Raw genomic sequence first — 20,065 nt, 5'->3', positions numbered from 1 at the left:
GAGTAAGATGATAACTGGCACATCTAAACGTAATTAATCTACCTGACCCTTGGAAATCACCCTTTAATACGGTCCCTTTAACATCAGTGCTTTCCTAAAATGTGAACCGTGCGAGGAAAACATCCACTTGAGGAAATGGACTCTTCATGATTTATTCTTCAGCGTGATGCCTTTAATACTGTAGATTTTAATCCCACCTGATTTCAGCCATTTTTTAAAATACTGTTTCTCAGGGTGCAGCTCAGAAATCTGCGGCTAAAAGCCATCTTTCCGATCGGATTCGCCGCTCCTTAAAGAAAGGTACAGAAAATGTACCACCCATACGAGGAAGACAGCTGGTGGGGGGCGGGGGGAATCTCCCACATGCACAAAAAGGGCTGGGAAGGCGTAAAACAGAAGGAAAGACTTCAGGAGTCTTTAGTAAACGTGATCGCTAGGCCCACGTGGTAGAAGAATAACTTTTTTTTTTTTTCTGAGACGGCTCACAACTAAGATCGCCAGAGAGATCGCTAGATGTTAAAGCCATGAGGAGCTAAGGAAACGAATTCGCCCCCACTGTGTGGAGTAACAACGGGTCCCCCGGCCACGCACAGAACACCCGATTTAAACGCACGCTCGCTCTGCTTAACTCGGGACTTGTCCACGAGGCAGGAGCTCTTTTCCCCTGAAGCTCTTTTCCCCTGAAGCTCTTTTCCCCTTCTACTTAAAAGCCCCCGACACGACACAAGACAGCGGTGCTGCCGCCAGTTCCCGCACAGAAATACTTTCAAGTCACACACCGATGCGTCTGGTGCGTTCAAGTAAACAAACGATAGGAACGCTTAAGCTGTTCTCAGGATCGGCGGGCATTCCCAGACGAGACTCTCCGGCTGCAAATCGGGGAGCTCGGTCCCCTCCGAGGAGGAGACACAGTGGGGAACGGGAGGGTCAGTTTCAACAGCATTTGAAAGTTTCCCCCTTCGCGCACACACACACACCCCCGCCCCCCGGGCCCGGCGGGGGGACCGGGCCTCGCCAGGGCGCTGGGAGGAGACCTGCGCCGACTTCCGTGCGCGCGGGCCGGCAGGGGGACTTGCCTACCCCGCCGCGGCCCCGCGCGCTCCGGACGCAAAGGCGGGGGCGCCGCGCGCGTGCTCCCACCTCCGGCCCCCCGGAGCCGCGGCGATCGGGGGCACCGCCGGCCCGCGCCCCTCCCTGCCACCGCGCGCCCTGGGGCCGCTCCGCCTGCGCTCGGGCCGCACCGTCCAACCGCCCCCGGTCGGCCCCGCGCTAGGCCCCGCGGACGGCAAGGGCGGGGACGCGGGCTGCCCTCCCGCCGCACCTACCATGGTACAGATGGAGGCGAGTTTGGAGACCGTCATTAGGATTTCCATCCGCCCAGCGCCATCTTCCACCCAATCGCGGCGGCGGCGGGCGGGGAGGGAGGCAGCCGGGCCGCCCGCTCACACCGCGGGCCGACCCCGAGCCGCCGCGGACCCACGCACCGAGCCTGCTCAGCCGCCGCTGCCGCTTTCGCCGCCGGCGCTCCGGCACTCCCCGCCGCGGGCCCCAGCCCCCGCCTGCCGGCCGCCCGCCCGCCCCCGGCTCCTCCCCGGCGCAGGGCGCAGCCGCTGCCTCGGGGCCCGCGCCTGCCCGCCGCGCACCCCGCCCAGCGCGCTGGGGAGCGGGCTCCGCCGAGGCCCTAATGCCCGGCCTGCCCGGCAGCTGCGCGGCCCGGCGGCGCGCCCGCCCCGCCCACGGCCACCGCCACCGCTCCGCCCCGCCCACCTCCGCGCGCCCTGCCCACTCCCGCGCCAGCCCGCCTGCCGCCGCAGCCGCACCGCCCACCGCCGTTCTGGCCCCGCCCGCCGCCGCGAGCCCCGCCCTCTCCCGCGCCGGGCCCGCCCTCTCCCCGCGGACACCTCCCTCCACCTCCCTCCACCTCCCTCCGCCTCCCTGAACGCGCCCCTCTGGGAACTCCCGCGCCGGCTCCACCCCACGCTCGGCCGGGGCGGGGCTCGAGCGGCACCGCCTCCCGCCCGTGGCCCTCGCGGTCCTAGAGCCTGCGGTTCGGCTGAGGGACGAAAAGGGGCGCGGGGGCGACCAGCGTCCATCCTGAAAGGAGCTGACCTCTAGCCTCTACCAAGGCCGAGGGGACAGCTAGCCCCCACTGCTCAGCCAGGAAACTGAGCGGCGGTCTCGATAATTTTGGGTGCGATGGGAGGAACCTGCTCCTGGATGGTTAAAATATCCCGGGTCATCCAACATCCCAAATAGCTAAAATGCAAGGTGGTTTGTCTTTTTTTACACACTTTGGGTGAATAACCTGGGTCAAAACACCATGATTTAGCCAAAGACAAATTAATTCAATAAACGTGAAAGGGGCAAAGAAGAAACTATCTATATTTAGCTCTTTGAATCAAGAAAGGTTAATTACAAGGAAGAGGGCAAAGTTGCTTTCCCGCCTTCTTGTTGGCCATAAATTTAGAATTTGGTTATAAATATAGTTTCTAAATATATTTGTTCTGAAATTCGAGTTGCAAAATAGGAAAGATCTCAGCCCAGCAGTGATGATGATGTTCCCAGGGACAAGTAGTACCGCAAGTGAGAAAAAGGTCCTGTGAGAAATGGTGAAGCTGGTGTTAGCCAGCGGGACAGTTACTATTTTCCACTTTTGTAAAATGCATCATCGCACCCTGTCCTTCCTGTCAGGCAGCTCAGCTTCACTTCTTCCTATTTGAGAAAGAAGTTCAAGTTAATAGAATATAAATTGTATTAACGTGCATGTGTGCTCCGTCACTCAGTCGTGTCTGACTGTTATCGACCCCAAGGACTGTAGCTGGCCAGGCTCCTCTGTCCATGGGATTCTCTAGACAAGAACACTGGGGTGGGTTGCCATTCCCTTCTCCAGGGGAATCTCCCCCACACAGGGATCGAACCCGCATCTCCTGTGGCTCCTGCATTGGCAGGCGGATTCTCCACCACTGAGCCGCCTGGAAAGCCCTTATTGTATTAGAAAGCTGTGATTTTTCACGATTAAAGAACTGTGGTCATGAAATGCTTTTTTGGGTTCCCCCATTTCAGTGGGGCAGAAATTCAGACACATCTCTAAAATCAGATATTCTTTATCTCCTCAGTTCAAAACATTCAAAAAAACAAATGATTCAAACAAAATTTAGGTGAAAAATAGATTTCTGGTACATGCATGCTGTTTCCATAGTGATTTCCATTATAAGCTTGCTTGGGGGAAAATAAATTGCAAACAGAATGTAACCAAGTCCCATAGTAGCTGGCCTGATGCTCCAGGCACCTGCCTCCTGGGAAGCCAGGCCCACCCTCTTTGCCCTGATAACCGAGCCACTACTAGAAAAGCTCCAAAACACACATTCAGGGTGCTGGGTGCTCATCTCCCTGTTTCTCTGCCCAGACCAGGAAGTATCACCCACCTGAATTCGTTCTTGCTATGTTCCATCTTGCTTAGGCCTTCAGTGTGTGCCTGGGCCTCCTACCAGTGTCACCATGCCCCTCGATGCTGTCTGTCTCCCCTATTTAGATTGAAATCTATCTTCATCTTGTCCCATCAAGCAGGTCTGCACCAGAACTTGAGCCCCACCTCTATCTATGCTGCCCACCGAGATCTTTCCTTGTCCATGGAACAGAGGCCACCAGATTTACATGTAAGTGTAACCCAAGGACAGAGGAGCCTGGCAGGCTACAGTCCATAGGGTCATAAAGAGTCAGACACAACTGAGTGAGCTTGCAATTACGCACATAAAAACAAGGACTTTTCTACATGGATTTCTGGTAGAATTACCTGGAGTTGTGTTGGTTGATATTCAGTTTGCTCAGTCATGTCCGACTCTTTGTGACCCCATGGACTGTAGCACATCAGGCTTCCTTGTCCTTCACCATCTCCCGGAGCTTGTTCAAACTCATGTCTGTTAAGTCGGTGATGCCATCCAACCATCTCGTCCTCTGTCGTCCCCTTCTCCTTCTGCCTTCAATCTTTCCCAGCATCAGGGTATTCTCTAATGAGTCGGCTCTTTGCATCAGGTGGCCGAAGTATTGGAGCTTCAACTCCAGCATCAGCCCTTCCAATATTCAGGATTGATTTCCTTTAGGATTGATGGGTTTGATCTCCTTGCTGTCCAAGGGACTCTCAAGAGTCTTCTCCAACACCACAATTCAAAAGCATCAATTCTTCAGCACTCAGTCTTCTTTATGGTCCTACTCTCACATCCATACACGACTACTGGAAAAATCAGAGCTTTGACTATACAGACCTTTGTAATTTAGAGTCATCAAAATTTTGGTGAAGGATTTCCCTGGCGGTCCGGCAGTTAAGACTCTTGTGCTTCCAATGTGGGGGATGCAGGTTTGATCCCTGATCGGGGACCTAAGATCTCTCATGCCTCGCAGTGCAGTCTAAAACTTAAAATAAATAAAATAAATAAATTGGGTGATATCACAGATCCTAAAGGCAAATGTCTCAATGCCTCTGGTCTCCAGCCTAAGGTTGAATAGAAAGGCACAAAAGTAAAGAGAGAGTCTCTCATGCAGTAGGTGCTGCGCTGGTGTTTTCTTGTTTTTGTTTTCTACCATCTGTAATGCAGGTGAAGATAAGATTAAGCTGAAATGTCACACTTTCACCCCCAGAGCTTGAAAGGGATTATCTGGGCTTAGAACACAATTTTCACCTGCAGCCATATCAGCTTCACAAAGAGCTCCATTGTATGCAGGGAAAAGATGAGTTTGTGTGCAACTGACTTCTTTCCGGCCTTCCTGAGTATATCAGCTCCAGTTTACACCCAGATAACTTCAGGGACCAACCAAGTAAACAAACTAGGGCCAAGCTGATTGCATTTGGTCAGCACGATATTTATTTAAATGGCTTCATCTGAATAATTTTGCACAATCTTTTACTGTACAGTTCCTTGTAAGCCACTTTGTATTTTCTGCCTCCAGTTCTCTTCCTGCCTCCAGTTCACCATGTGTCACTTTGTATATTTCTGCTGCCTCCTTCTTCCCTGAAGGCATTAGGGTTTGTAAACAGCTGACATCAGTGAGTGAGATGTTGCCTGTGATGGGGAGGGAAGGACATGGTGAGGAGGTGGGGAAAAGTGCAGAAGACACCCACAATGACAGGATGTGCTTATCAAGGGCTTCTCTGTGCACCAGGCATAGAGTAAGTGCCACCATCACCTCATGCCAGATGACGAAATAGAGGCCCAGAAATAACTTTCCAAGGTTGCACAACTAGTAAGCAATAGAACCAGGATTTTAACCCGGCTCCAGGGGTCACACTTGTATATACTGTGCTAACACAGCAAACATCAAAGTGCCTCATTTAGATTCTAACAGAATGAGGTTGAAAGGTACTCACTCCTTTGGGACTCAAATCCAGGTTTAAGCTACAAAATACACTCAGAGAGATAGTGCTTTGCCTCACTTTCCTCAGTTGGAAGATAAGGGTAATGTTTATGCCTACCCCAGAGGGTAGTGACGGGTGTGATGTTCAGATAGCATCACCAACTCAATGGACTTGAATTGGAGCAAACTCCAGGAGATAGTGGAGGACAGAGGAGCACAACTTAGTGATTCAACAACATATTAAAAAAAAAAAAAAAGAGGAATGTGACGAGAATAAAACCTGGAGACATGGTTATAAAAGTGTCTGGCACTCAGCATAGACTGGCAAGCTTTTCCACGTTTTAACAGTCAGGATGGGCGAGTACAGCCCGCAGGCTGCCAGCTCACTCACTCCGATGGGACAAGGCTCTGCTGTGTGCCAGTCACCTGATCTGTATTTTAGATGCATTTTCTAATGTAAACTCCCAAGGCCCTTGGACCTGGATCATTCTGTGCTCATTTTACCATGTTCATCTCAGTGCTGCCCACATAGTGCAGGGCCAGGGGCGAGACCCAGACGCTGAAAACCCAGGGTCTCTCCCCTTCTCTCTCCCGATCCTTGACAGTTGAATGAATTAACCTTCTTGGTGGCACTAATTAACATCATCCACCTGTCCAATTGGATGTGAGAGCTGGATCATAAAGAAGGTTGAGCACCAAACTTCGAACTGCTTTTGAACTGTGGAACTGATGCTTTCGAATTTGAGAGTCCCTTGGACAGCCAGGAGATCAAAATAGTCAATCCTAAAGGATATCAACCCTGAATATTCATTGAAATGAATGAATGATGGTTGGATGGCATCACCAACTCAATGGACATGAGTTTGAGCAAGCTGCAGAAGATGGTAAAGGACAGCCTGGTGTGCTGCAGTCCATGGGGTCACAAGCAGTCAGACATGACTGAGGGACTGAACAACAAAATTCATTGGAAGGACTGATGCTGAAGCTGAAACTCCAATACTTTGGCCATCTGACGCAGAGTCAACTCATTGGAAAAGACTCTGATGCTGGGAAAGATTGAAGGTAGGAGGAGAAGAGGATGACAGAGGATAAGATGTTGGATGGCATCACCAACTCTATGGACATGAGTATGAGCAAGCTCCTGGAGACAGTGAAGGATGGGAAGCCTGGAGTGCTGCAGTCCATGGAGTTGCAAAGAGTCAGACATGACTGAGCGACTGAACAACAACAAACTGTCCAGCATGCCAAGTTGCCTCAGTCGTGTCCAACTCTGTACAACCCTATGGGTTGTAGCCTGCCAGCTCCTCTGTCCATGGGATTTCCCAGGCAAGAAAACTTGAGTGGGTTGCCATGCCCTCCTTCAGGGGATCTTCCTGACCCAGGGATCAAACCCACGTCCCTAATGTCTGCTGCATTGGCAGGCAGGTTGTTTACCACTAGTGCCACCTGGGAAGCCCCCCCAAGCAGATGTTAATCAAAACAATGATGTTCTTTTGTTGGTTTCAATCAGCAAATCTGTGACTGTATTTTCAAGGTTGATTTCTAATTCAGATGAATGAAGTTGAAGCATATGCTCTATGGATATACAACTCCACTTTGCTGGGCAGCATAGTGTTGTAGCTAATATATCTAAAACTTTGTTATTGTTTAAATCTAGGTTTTCAAATAGAGGGCCAATGGCATAGCCCCTTTATACTTCTATTTAAAACTGAAAAAAATTAGTTCATTCCTTAAAACCAATATCAATTGGTAATCTACTGATGCTTAAGAGAAATCTGTGCCCTCAGGAAGTACACGGACCTTTGGGGATGAACAGGTGAGTTTTATGGAAAACGAGCTGAGAGAATGAAGAACGTCTGCCTGTAGGAGGGACGATGTGAGGCCAACTTCACAACCTGGAAGAACAGGATGAACAGTGGTGAGGGAAGGGACCACAGAGGACACCCATCTGATTCTGAGGCTCGTCTAAGGCTGGGTCACTGAGTGGGCCGTGGTATCTGAGGAGATGGGGGTGGAATGTTAAGGGGATGCAATCCGACCTACAATGAACAGCAAGGGCTATGGTCTCTGGAACCTCTACGGCCATCTCCATCCATACTAAGTGGTAGCAGCAGCCTACTCCACTGTTTCCTGGGACTTCCCTGGTGGTCCAGTGGCTAAGACTCAATGCTCCCGATGCAGGGGGCCTGGATTCAATCCCTGGTCAGGGAACTAGATCCCACATGCTGCAACTAAGACCTGGAGCAGCCAAGTAAATAGATACATGGACACATGTATATGTATGGCTGAGTCCCTTTGCTGTTCACCTGAAACCATCACAACATCTATGGTTAATCTATGGTTAACTGGCTATGGTGGTACCCCAATACAAAATGAAACGTTTAATTAAAATAAATAAATATTTAAAAAGAGAAAACCCTGTTTCTTGTCCTTCGTATTCTCCAGTTGGATTCCTCATCCTGCCATTTTTGAGCCTAAACATGGTAGAGAATCTCAGTTCAGTTCAGTTCAGTCGCTCAGTCGTGTCCGACTCTTTGCGACCCCATGAACCGCAGCACGCCAGGCCTCCCTGTCCATCACCAATTGCCAGAGTCTACCCAAACCCATGTCCATTGAGTCGGTGATGCCATCCAACCATCTCATCCTCTGTCGTCCCCTCCTCCTCCTGCCCTCAATCTTTCCCAGCATCAGGGTCTTTTCCAATGAGTCAGCTCATCACATCAGGTGGCCAAAGTACTGGAGTTTCAGCTTCAACATCAATCCTTCCAATGAACACCCAAGACTGATCTCCTTTAGGATGGACTGGTTGGATCTCCTTGCAGTCCAAGGGACTCTCAAGAGTCTTCTCCAACACCACAGTTCAAAAGCATCAATTCTGCGGTGCTCAGCTTTCTTCACCGTCCAACTCTCACATCCATACATGACCACTGGAAAAACCATAGCCTTGACTAGATGGACTTTTGTTGGCAAAGTAGTGTCTCTGCTTTTAAATATGCTATCTAGGTTGGCCATAACCTTCCTTCCAAGGAGTAAGCGTCTTTTAATTTCATGGCTGCAATCACCATCAGCAGTGATTTTGGAGCCCAAAAAAATAAAGTCTGACACTGTTTCCACTGTTTCCCCATCTATTTCCCATGAAGTGATGGGACCAGATGCCATGATCTTAGTTTTCTGAACATTGAGCTTTAAGCCAACTTTTTCACTCTCCTCTTTCACTTTCATTCAGAGGCTCTTTAGTTCTTCTTCACTTTCTGCCATAAGGGTGGTGTCATCTGCATATCTAAGGTTATTGATATTTCTCCCGGCAATCTTGATTCCAGCTTGTGCTTCCTCCAGCCCAGCGTTTCTCATGATGTACTCTGCATAGAAGTTAAATAAGCTGGGTGACAATATACAGCCTTGATGGACTCCTTTTCCTATTTGGAACCAGTGTGTTGTTCCATGCCCAGTTCTAACTGTTTCTTCCTGACCACAGCCTGTCTAACTCAATGAAACTAAGCCATGCCGTGTGGGTCATGGTGGAGAGGTCTGACAGAATGTGGTCCACTGGAGAAGGGAATGGCAAACCACTTCAGTATTCTTGCCTTGAGAACCCCATGAACAGTATGAAAAGGCAAAAAGATAGGACACTGAAAGAGGAACTCCCCAGGTCGGTAGGTGCCCAACATGCTACTGGAGATCAGTGGAGAAATAACTCCAGAAAGAATGAAGGGATGGAGCCAAAGCAAAAACAACACCCAGTTGTGGATGGGACTGGTGATAGAAGCAAGATCCGATGCTGTAAAGAGCAATATTGCATAGGAACCTGGAATGTTAGGTCAATGAATCAAGGCAAATTGGGAGTGGTCAAACAGGAGATGGCAAGAGTGAACATCAACATTCTAGGAATCAGCGAACTAAGATGGACTGGAATGGGTGAATTTAACTCAGATGACCATTATATCTACTACTGTGGGCAGGAATCCCTTAGAAGAAATGGAGTAGCCATCATAGTCAATAAAAGAGCCCGAAATGCAGTACTTGGATGCAGTCTCAAAAATGACAGAATGATCTCTGTTCGTTTCCAAGGCAAACCATTCAATACCATGGTAATCCAAGTCTATGCCCCGACTAATAATGCTGAAGAAGCTCAAGTTGAATGGCTCTATCAAGACCTACAAGACCTGCTAGAACTAACACCCAAAAAAGATGTCCTTTTCATTATAGGGGACTGGAATGCAAAAGTAGGAAGTCAAGAAACACCTGGAGTAACAGGCAAATTTGGCCTTGGAGTACAGAATGAAGTGGGGCAAAGGTTAATAGAGTTTTGCCAAGAGAACGCACTGGTCATAGAAAACACCCACTTCCAACAACACAAGAGAAGACTCTACACGTGGACATCACCAGATGGTCAACACCGAAATCAGATTGATTATATTCTTTGCAGCCAAAGATGGAGAAGCTCTATACAGTCAGCAAAAACAAGACCGGGAGCTGACTGTGGCTCAGATCATGAACTCCTTATTGACAAATTCAGACTTAAATCGAAGAAAGTGGGGAAAACGACTAGACCATTCAGGTATGACCTAAATCAAATACCTTATGATTATACAGTGGAAGTGACAAATAGATTTAAGGGACTAGATCTGATAGAGTGCCTGATGAACTATGGATGGAGGTTCGTGACATTGTACAGGAGACAGGAATCAAGACCATCCCCAAGAAAAAGAAATGCAGAAAAGCAAAATGGCTATCTGAGGAGGCCTTACAAATAGCTGTGAGAAGAAGAGAAGCGAAAAGCAAAGGAGAAAAGGGAAGATATACCGATTTGAATGCAGAGTTCCAAAGAATAGCAAGGAGAGATAAGAAAGCCTTCCTCAGTGATCAATGCAAAGAAATAGGAGAAAAGAACAGAATGGGAAAGACTAGAGAGCTCTTCAAGAAAATTAGAGATACCAAGGGAACATTTCATGCAAAGATGGGCTCAATAAAGAGAATCTCAAGGAGACATCAAACTAATCGGTCTGTAACTGGAGAGAAAAACCTTGACTTCTGGTGAGCACAGCGGTAACCCCGGACAGTTTATTTAGTACTTGGCTCCTTACTAAGCAGGGCCTGACTGTGGGAGACTGGGGAGAAAACTGGGGAGCACCCCGGCTGATTAGAAAAAGTGCGAAAGCTGCTGAGTATGACGTGAGAAGTGGATATGTTTTCAAATGTTTCAATCAGCCATTCTATCTCCTGTGAAAAGGGGAGAACACAGAGAGAGAGCCACAGAGTGATAAACTTGGATACAAACGTGAGCCATCCCACTCATGTGATTACTCAACTTTGTGCATCTGAATTGCATTTTTTTAGTGACACGTATCTGTTGAATACTTCCGACACTTCAGGAACAAAAAGCTCGCTCCTTCGAGAAGCTTGCCCTCTAGTTGAGAGAGAAGACGTGTACACAAACCACTTTAAGTCAGCTAAGTACCAACTGTATGATCTGTAGTATTATCACTGTGCAGAGGAGAAAGCGCTTGTTTCTTCTTTAGGTCATCCAGAATTCTTCCATTTACTAGAGAGTAGGGTCACCTGATCCAAAGGGAAAAATTGGAAAATCTCAGAGTAACATAATTACATCTTTTAAGTAACACTCACCTCCATCTTCCTCAAACACGAACAAGCTCCAAGCCATTTCTGAGCCTCTGTACTGGCCGTTCCTTCTCCCAGGAACACTCTCCTCCTTTACATGGTCACCTCCTCCAGGAGGCCTTCCCTGATGCCACCATGTGTAAACTTGTGATAACTGGAACCCTGTCTGTTATAGAGCTATCCCCAAGGCCTGAGAAAGAACAGTTAAGTGCTCAATGAATAAACGTCAGTGAATGAAAAGAAACTGATAAACACCTACTCTTTAAGTGTGCCCCCTCCAGAGCGGGTAGAAATGTTTTATGCTGAATAATCCATGCAGTGAATGTGAAGTCTCTGAAAGCACTCACAGACACTCCAATGCTTCTTTGAGTCTCTTCGGTCTGGAGTTTCTCATTTTCATTTCAGCATTTGCTCAGCTCTTGTAAGAAAGTGCATCAGGAAAAAAAAGAGAAAATGCACTTTGTGGACTCTGAAAGTCTGAAGCACCTACATCTAACTTTCCCAATCATGACTCTGATTTTCTTGATTGTGCCTTTAGGATTTTTCTGTGGAGGCAGCATCTTACCTCATCCTGCCCTCTCCTTATGACTTACTTCTCAAAAATGTCAGGGCAGTTTTTCTATATGATTCACCAGAATTTAACTATATACTTGGAGTTTGTATTGTAAACGTTTGCCTCTGACCTGTGATTTTACTGCCGTTTTTTGCATCTTACCACCCACCTGGCCTCCTGTGCACTTGACTTTGAGGAGCCTGCCTGAGGGCGCCTAGTATGGGGCAGTGCAGACCCCGGGGGTTTCCTGAGACACGCAAGCTTTGTCATCACTTGAGACAGACAGGCGTGACTCCCACTTCTTCTTTTTAGAAGAATCCTCTATTAAAACAGCCGAGCTTAACGATGTTAGACAAAGGCAAAAATTCCAAACTATATTTAGCATACAGAAACCCTTGTCGAACATACAGGAAACTGTTCATGGTAATTTCCTAGGACTGAGGAAGTGGGAATGGGTGCATACTTTTTATGCTTTTTGAGTTTGGGAATATGCAAAAATATATCAATTTCAAAAGTTGAGTAAATTGAATTTTTTAAAACCAAAAGATGTAGTTATGTGACAATATTTTAAAATTATTGGGCACAATCTAAATTTTTTTTAAATTTTAAGTAACTTGTCAATGGGAGCCTAGTTCAGTTCTGGTCCATCTCTGCCTAAATAGAACACCCATTTGACGTCTGACACTACCTCCTGTAAGACGCTGTTTGGGCTCTTCTGTCTGCATTGGCTCAGACTCTGCGAGTTAAGAAAGACAGCAGTCTCTTTACAAAAGGGCAAGCTTTTGTCTGCCTGCCTCAAGGGGGCTAGCCAAGGGTATTTCTCCTGCTCTGTCAAAAGGAAGAGGTCACGGAGGAAATGAGAGATGGGAAGAAAGGAGGTGAAGCCAGAAAACCCTGTCTGTTCTCCTATTCCTGGTACTCCATCCTCAAGGCCCAAATGGAAAAGAGATGATATTTCGTTTCATCTGTTTTGAGCTCACCCTCACGTGATCATATAACCAATGAACCCACAACCACCATCACGTGACCTCCTGCCTGACACCTGTCCAGGAGACAGTCCGGTGCTTTTCTCCAGAAGAGTGCTCATCCTCCCAGGCACTTCTCCATCTTAAACTTTTCTAGGTGTTTTTGTAGGACTTTTTTTTTTTTTTTTTGCTTTAGCCTTTCCCAATTCCCTCTGGTCAATTCTACTAAGCATAGTATGTGTGTGTGTGTGTGTCTGTGTTAGTTGCTCAGTCGTGCCCAACTCTTTATGACTCTATGGACTGTAGCCCGCCAGGCTCCTCTGTCCATGGAATTCTCCGGGCCAGAATACTGGAGTGGGTAGCCATTCCCTTGTCCAGCGGATCTTCCTGACCCAGAGGTCAAACCCAGGTTTCCTGCATTGCAGGCCAATTCTTTTACTGTCTGAGCCACCAGAGAAGCTCACTAAGCATGGCAGAAAATTTCTCTTTTGAACAACAGTTACACACAGGAGCAGATATATCTGCTTACTGGCACAAAGCTTGAGCAAAAATGACAGATGATATCAGAATTTCTTTCAACAGGTCTTCCGGGGAACAGGGAAACGCATGCCCATCTGTTCAAGGCTCAAGCCAGGGGCTGCTGCTTCTGACAAACTGGCCACACCTGGTCCCCACTGCTCCCTCATCTTTGCTGCCTGCAAGCGGCAAGGAGCTTTTTATTTTTAAGGATTCAATAGTCAATCATTGGTAAGAAATAGGAAACAGGCATCAAAAATAATAAATAAGGGAAAAACAAAATTGTATAAAACTCTCTGGTAGTTAGCAGTGGTCGACTTCTGAAATACTAGAGGGTTTCAACTTAAGAATTAGGGAGTCTCAGGCTTCCCTAGTGGTACAGGGGATAGGAATCCGGCTGCCAATGCAGGGAACATGGACTCGATCCTTGGTCTGGGAAGATCCCACGTGCCTCGGAGCAATGAAGCCCATGTACCACAACTACAGAGCCCACACGTCCCCAAGCCTGTGCTCCGCAACAAGAAAAGCCACTGCAGTGAGAAGCCCACGCAGTGCAGCGGAGAACCCGCTCACCACAACTAGAGAAAGCCTTCGAGCAGCAATGAAGACCCAGTGTAGCCAATAGTAAGTAAATAATTAATTGTTTTTAAAAAAGAATTAGGGTGTTACCTTGGTTGGATTCCTCCCCTTCGCCCCCACAGGGTGTCCAGTTTGTGATCCTGAACAAACTCTTCACCCTCTAAGCTCCAGTTTCCTCTTTATTGCAAAGGGGAAGACCCTGACGGCATCAGCTTGTTGGGGAGATTAAATGAGATACTGCGTGTAAGGACTGGCCTCTGCTGGCCCCCAGGCTGAGTGACATAAGAGAGTGTATGACCGTTCTCGAGAATTCTTTCCTCTTTTCTCTTCAACAAGATGATTCAGTCAGAACAGTGTGTGGTTGCTTGATTCAAAGAGCAATGAATTCATAGTAGCCAGAGGTAGAAACAACCCCAGTGTCCACTGATGGATGAATGGATAAACAAACTATGGCAAATACATATAATGCAATATTATTCGGCCTGGAAAAGGAACAACATTCTGTCTCATGCTACAGCATGGAAATGCTTTGAGGTCATGATGCTAAGTGAAATAAGCCAGTTGCAAAAGGCCATACTGTATAATTCTGCTCACATGAAGTACCTAAAATGATCAGAGGCTTCCCTGGCAGTCCAATGGTTAAAAAGACGCTATGCTTCCACTGCAGAGGCATGGGTTCAATCTCTGGTCAAGGAATTAAGATCCCACATGCCATGGAGTGTGGCCAATAAATAAATAATAAAATAGTGGAATGCATAGAGACAAGGAGAATGGTGGCTGCCAGGGGACTGGGAGGAGGGGAATGGAGAGTTAGTGTTTAATGAGTACAGAGTCTCTATCGAGGATGATGAAAAGGTCTGGGGTATGGATGGTGGGGATGGTTCACAGCAATGTGAACACATTTAATGCCATTGGACTGTATATTTATTAATGGTTAATATGGTAAATTTTATGCTATGAATTATACATTTCACCACAATAAAAAATAATCATTAAAAATACTCACCAAGGACTTATACACAGACAACGTCAATGCGTTCGTTTAGACTGAGTTCGTCCACCCTCTGGGCCCCACATTGACCTGCCTACAGCTTCTCCTCTTCTGCCACCCAGTGTACCTCCCCACCCTAAGGCCTGCCTTCGAGTGCCCCCACGGGTCTGCCCAGGGGTCCCCGCTCCATTCTGAATCACCACTAGGATGCAGAGGCTACAAACATACCAGGCACGCCTGTGGCTCAGTGTGAAACCAGGCCTCCCTCAGTTCCTGCCCCACTGCCCATCTGCTTCAGTGCTTCTCCTTCACAGGCTTCCCTGGGCCCCATGAGTCACCTTGACTCCTCTTTTCCACCTGTGCTGACCCCTTGGATGGAGTGACTCAGCCCTTGGATTGCCTGCTTGGCTGGGCACTTGACCTTGCGAGGTTCAGCTTCCTGTGTCTGCTCCCTGATGACTCTCAGAGTCTGCCAAGCAGCTGAGGTCATTCTCTGCTTGTCTCCAGCAGAAGCCACTAGTCTCTGAGGCTGGGAACGTGAGCATCACTCATTTCTGCCTTCCCCTCTCTGCCCCTCCATCAGGGCCACCTCAGGAGCACCTAGTTGATATGTTTCCTTTGGAACACACCCTTGCATCCTGCTACAAGCCTCCGCATGCACCTCTGGTCTGGTCTCCCTCCTCCAGTCTGGTGTCCCCCCTCTATTCTGTGTCCCTCCTCCAGTCTTGTCTCTCTCCTGTGGTCTGTGTCCCTCCTCTGGTCTGTGTCCCTCCAGACCTTTCTCCCCATCATGGCCAGAGCTGTTATCTCAAGTGTAGATCTGGTCCTGCTGCTCTCCTGCCAAGAAGCCCCACAGGCCCCAACCCTGGAGGACATGCCCAGGCTCCTTGCTCGCCAGATTACACCCTTCACACAGGCCCCCACCTGCCATGACAGCCCGGCCCCTCCCCTACCACAACACACCGACATCTCCCTATCCCCTCGGGCTTCTGCCAAGGCGCACATGGCATGGTTTGCCCAGAGCGGTCTCTGCTTACACCTGTTGTTTGGTGTAATTATGAATAGCCTTCCTTTCACTCTCCACAGTGTCCTGGTTTGGGCAACAAGGTGTGTGGTCACTGCATTTGCCCTAATTCTTCATCCATGATCTGCTCCATGTTGGAGGTGCTGGGAAGCCTTGCCCACTCGGCCTTCTCTGTGTGACTTCATGACAATGTTTACCATGGGACGTTGTTAGGGAATTGTCCATCTTCCCTGCTAGACTCCTTGAGCTCAGGGGTGCTCAGTCACTCAGTCGTGTCCGACTCTTCATGACCCCATGGACTGTAGCCCACGAGGATCCTCTGTCCATGGGATTTCCCAGACAAGAATACTGGAGTGAGTTGCCATTTCCTCCTCCAGGGGATCTTCCCGACGCAGGGATCAAACCTGTGTCTCTGGTGTCTCCTGCATTGGCAGGTGGATTCTTTACCACCAAGCTACCTAGGAAGCCCATCCTTAAGTCTTATATATCTTCTCATCCCCAGCACTCAGAAGAATCCCTGATATAAAGTAGGGTCAAATAAGTCAACTAAAGTCAACAGTCAACTAAAGTTTGCCGAAGAGGAATGGGAAAGATGAATTCATTCATTAAGTGAGAACTCTGTGCCCAACACTGTTCCAGGTTCTTGGCAAAGCAGATGACCATCCACATTCTCGTGGAGTTCACATTTAAGTGGAGGAAACGGACACAAGTTAGTTTCTGAACAGATCACTGGCAGGGTACAGGTGTGGGATTTGCTGGGTGACCAAGCAGGCTCGCCCCCAGACCTGGGTTATAGGTTAGCTCTCCCTGAGGCATGAGACTGTCTGGGAGATGAGGGCCACCCTAGCCAAAGCAGGCATTCAGTCAGAAGGGAAGAAGCAAAACGTGATGATGAGAGGGGGTTCATGGAGATGCTAGGATGCTGGCTTTGAAGATGGCAGAAGGGGACAAGCCAAGGAATGTGGGTGGTCCCTTGAAGCTGGGAAAGGCAAGGAAATGATCCCTCCCTAGAAAGGAAGGCAGCCTGGCCCAGACCTTGAGTTTAGCCCAGTGAGGCATGTGTCAAACTTCTGATCTTCAGAACCAGAAGACAAAACATTTAAGCTCTAAAACAAAGGGAGAAGAGAAGAAGCAAGGAACAGAGGCTAGGTAAACGCGTCCACTGGGAGTAAGACTCAGGGAATGATCCACTTCCAGGCCAGAGCTGCCTCTGGTAGTGTCTTCTTTCCAACCTGTCAGCATTCTTCTGGGACAGTGCATTTAACGGTATGTTTGAATATTACTCAGAGTGTTATCATAAAGCTCTGGGTGAATACCCTGCCTTCCCACCCAGGCACATGCCATATTAGAACCTGTTCACACTAGTTACATGCTCAGGACCTGCCAACCTTGTCCTGAAAACTTTCCCCGACCATCCCTGCTCCCTAACTCTTACATCAAGCACCAGTCATAGTCATTTTTAGTAATTAGAATATCAGATCTGTAGGAAAATATCCCCAGAGAGATTGCTCCGATTCAAATATAAAAATTAAAACAACTCAACAGACATGAAAATGGCAATATGGTCTATCCTGTTGACATAGTTCCAACAGAAGAAGCCATCCAGGGAAAGAATCAAGGTACCAGATCTCTGTAGGATTAAGCATACCCTGGAAAGCCCTAAATATCTTTCCTCCTGGTTCTACTATGAAATGGTCTGGGAAAGTCTCAACCCTAAAACCAAAGCACATCAAAGAAAATTTCTTCTCACTGTTTTCTTTTTTTCTTCCCTTGAGAGATGGTGGAGTAGCAGTTCTGTGGATGAGAATATCAAGCAGGCATTTTGATGGTGCCAGTAATGAAGCTGGTTGGAGAAAATGGGAACTGCATTGGAAAATACCAAATGAATTCTTTTGTGCGCTCCTGTTCTAACGCCTGGGTCAAAGCGACCCAAACCAACAGCAGTTCTGCAACACCAGGTGAGTGTTCCAGGGAGGCCAAATCCTGCTCCATCCAGTAATCCATCACCTGTTTGAACCTAAAAGATCTCACTCTTTATCTTTCTGCCTTCTTTCTGTGCCACTACTCCAAATAATTTCCCTGCTGCCAAGACTGCAGTAGATTCTTTCTTCTTCTTTCCTTTTTTGTTATGAAAATTTTCAAACATATTAAAAAAGTAGAGGGAATAGTAACCCAATTTAGAGCCCAATTTACCCACTGGGTAAACACAACCCAACTTAGCCATTGAATAAACAGAACCCAATTTACTCATCATCCAATTTTTCTACAGAAAATTTGCATGTAGTAAAATGCATGGATTTTAAGTGTACAATATGCTTTGATAAATCATATACTTGTTTGAGGCTTCCTTGTGGCACAGTGGTAAAGAATCTGCCTGCCAATGCAGGAGATGCAGGATATTTGGATTCAATCCCTGGGTCGTGAAGATCCTCTGGAGTAGGAAATGGCAACCCCTTCCAGTATTCTTGCCTGGAAAATTCCAAGGACAGAGGAGTCTGGTGAGCTACAGTCCATGGGGTTGCATAGAGTTGAACACAACTCAGCATGCACGCATATACTTGTTTGACTGCCACACCCTATCAGTCTGCATCTACATTTCCCCAATTCTCTTTTAATAGATTCACACTTAGTTCTTCATCTTTGGTCTATTTCATTGATTTTGAAAACCACTGCAGGTGAACATTTCCAGTCCACCATCGTGATTACTGTATGCTCCTTAGTCTAGCATACTTGGACTTGACAGATAATTTTCCCATTTAAGTTCCAATGCTCCTCTTCATGCAGCTTATCCTCCTACCAAAGAAAACTAGGTTTTATATGAATAAACCTGTTTCCTCATGGCTGGGAATTTGATTATGTGTCTCTTCCCTTTACCCTGCCCACAAACGTTTGTTAAATAAATGTTTTCTGGACACCTACTAAGCACCAGGAATGAGCTAATAGCTAGGGAATCAGTAGGGAACAAGATAAACATGATTCCTGCCTCCTGGGAAATCATAGCTTCCTCCTCTCTCTCCCTGTTGGAACCTTAGTTACTTTCAGTGTTCATTGCTCAGTAGTGTCTGACTCTTCAGGACTGCATAGACTGGAGCCCACCAGGCTTCTCTGTCCATGGAATCTCCCAGGCAAGAATACTCCAGTGAGTTGACACTTCCTCCTCCAGGGGATTTTCCCGACCCAGGGATCCAACCCGCATCTCTTGCATCTCCTGCATTGGCAGCATGGTCTCTGTCCCCTCTGTTCTGTTCCTCACTGACGACCCTCGCTCTGTCTCTTCTTTCCTACACTGTGTTCTACTTCTTCCCCCACTGAACGCAGATTTGTGGGCTTGTGACCCTAATTTAAGTCTTCCCTCAGTCTCTGGTCCCCAAATCATGTCCCTGGTCAGGATCTCAGAGCCCTGTCACTTCAAATCATTCATCTCACCTCTTTGACCCTGAAGCCAGACTCCTGGACCAGAACTGATCTTGATCATACTTCCCCCCTCCCCCTTACAAGCATTAAAAGCCTTTGCAAATTGAAAAGGAATGGTTGCATATTATTCTTTTATGTTCAGCCATAATTGTCTTAACCATTCTCCTAATACTGACCTTACATTAGTTTTCAGTTTGTCACTATTACGAATAACATTTCAATGAGTATTTTTGTAAATAAATCTTTAGGCATATATCAGATGCCTGTCTTAGGTCTGGTTTGTGGAAGCAAAAGTACTGACATAAAATATGGCACAGGGACTTCCCTGGCAGTCCAGGGTTTAGGATTCAAGCTTCCACTGCAGGCAATTTGATCCCAGGTCAGGAACTAAGATCCCTCATGCCCCATGGTATGGCCAAAAAAAAAAAAAAAATTAAACATATGGCACATATTTGATACATAGTGCTAACTTGATTTTAGAGAGAGTGTGCAAACATACACTCCCACAGCAGAGAATCTGTGTCTGTCTTGTGACATTGTTGCCAACCTTGAGCATTGTTGGCAAACTAGAGAACAAAAGGGAATTTTGGAATAAAAAGGAGCCTTTTCAAGGGATCAAGAGTATCTATGAAAAATGTACAACTAGCATCATAGTTAATGGCTTCAGACCAAAGGATTTCTCCCTAAGATCAGAACAAAGCAAGAATGTGCACTCCAACCACTCCTATTTAACAAAGCATTACTTTAAAATGTTTGCTAAGGTGAGATATTTTAAATCACTGTGCATTTTAATTTGCATCTCTTTGTTTTTGAGCATAACTTTTGTTATGTTTATTAGCTGTTTGTACCTCCTTTCATGAATTTTGTATCTGTAGTCTTTCCCTATGCTTTTCTTGGGGTCCTATGGTTTTTTAAGTTATTTTTGTGAGAGCTCTATATTTTTGTCTTGTATATTTAGCTTTACAAATCTGTAGTTTGCTGTTTTCAATGCCACATTTTTGCAATACAGAATTTTATTTTTTAATAGTGATCAAAACTATGGAGTTTGTCTCTTT

At 47.1% G+C, this 20,065-nt stretch overlaps 1 protein-coding gene and 1 long non-coding RNA gene across 3 annotated transcripts in view; both read right to left on the bottom strand.

Moving 5' to 3' along the window:
- USP12 (ubiquitin specific peptidase 12) overlaps positions 1-1,588 on the bottom strand; it is a 56,568-nt gene extending 54,980 nt beyond the window's left edge. For both annotated transcript variants that reach the window (XR_014071102.1, XM_081549415.1), the window contains exon 1: positions 1,326-1,588. Coding sequence is in view for 1 of the 2 variants with exons in the window: in XM_081549415.1 (XP_081405541.1) it covers positions 1,326-1,373 (48 nt within the window). In the remaining variant the exon portion in view is untranslated. The remainder of the gene's footprint in view (positions 1-1,325) is intronic.
- Positions 1,589-4,841: 3,253 nt separating this feature from the next.
- The window catches only part of LOC145529299 (uncharacterized), a 32,679-nt gene continuing 17,455 nt past the window's right edge, over positions 4,842-20,065 (bottom strand). Inside the window, exons 4-6 of the long non-coding RNA XR_014071101.1 lie at positions 10,975-11,158; positions 7,150-7,244; positions 4,842-5,057 (exon numbers count right to left, since the gene is read on the bottom strand). This is a non-coding gene — a long non-coding RNA (uncharacterized LOC145529299). The remainder of the gene's footprint in view (positions 5,058-7,149; positions 7,245-10,974; positions 11,159-20,065) is intronic.

Source organism: Giraffa tippelskirchi, chromosome 12, assembly GCF_054371585.1.
Source record: "Giraffa tippelskirchi isolate mGirTip1 chromosome 12, T2T-mGirTip1v1.2.pri, whole genome shotgun sequence".
NCBI classification, from domain to species: Eukaryota; Metazoa; Chordata; class Mammalia; order Artiodactyla; family Giraffidae; genus Giraffa; species Giraffa tippelskirchi.
The sequence above is the reverse complement of the archived record's forward strand: the minus strand, read 5'-3'. Positions and strand labels throughout refer to the sequence as shown.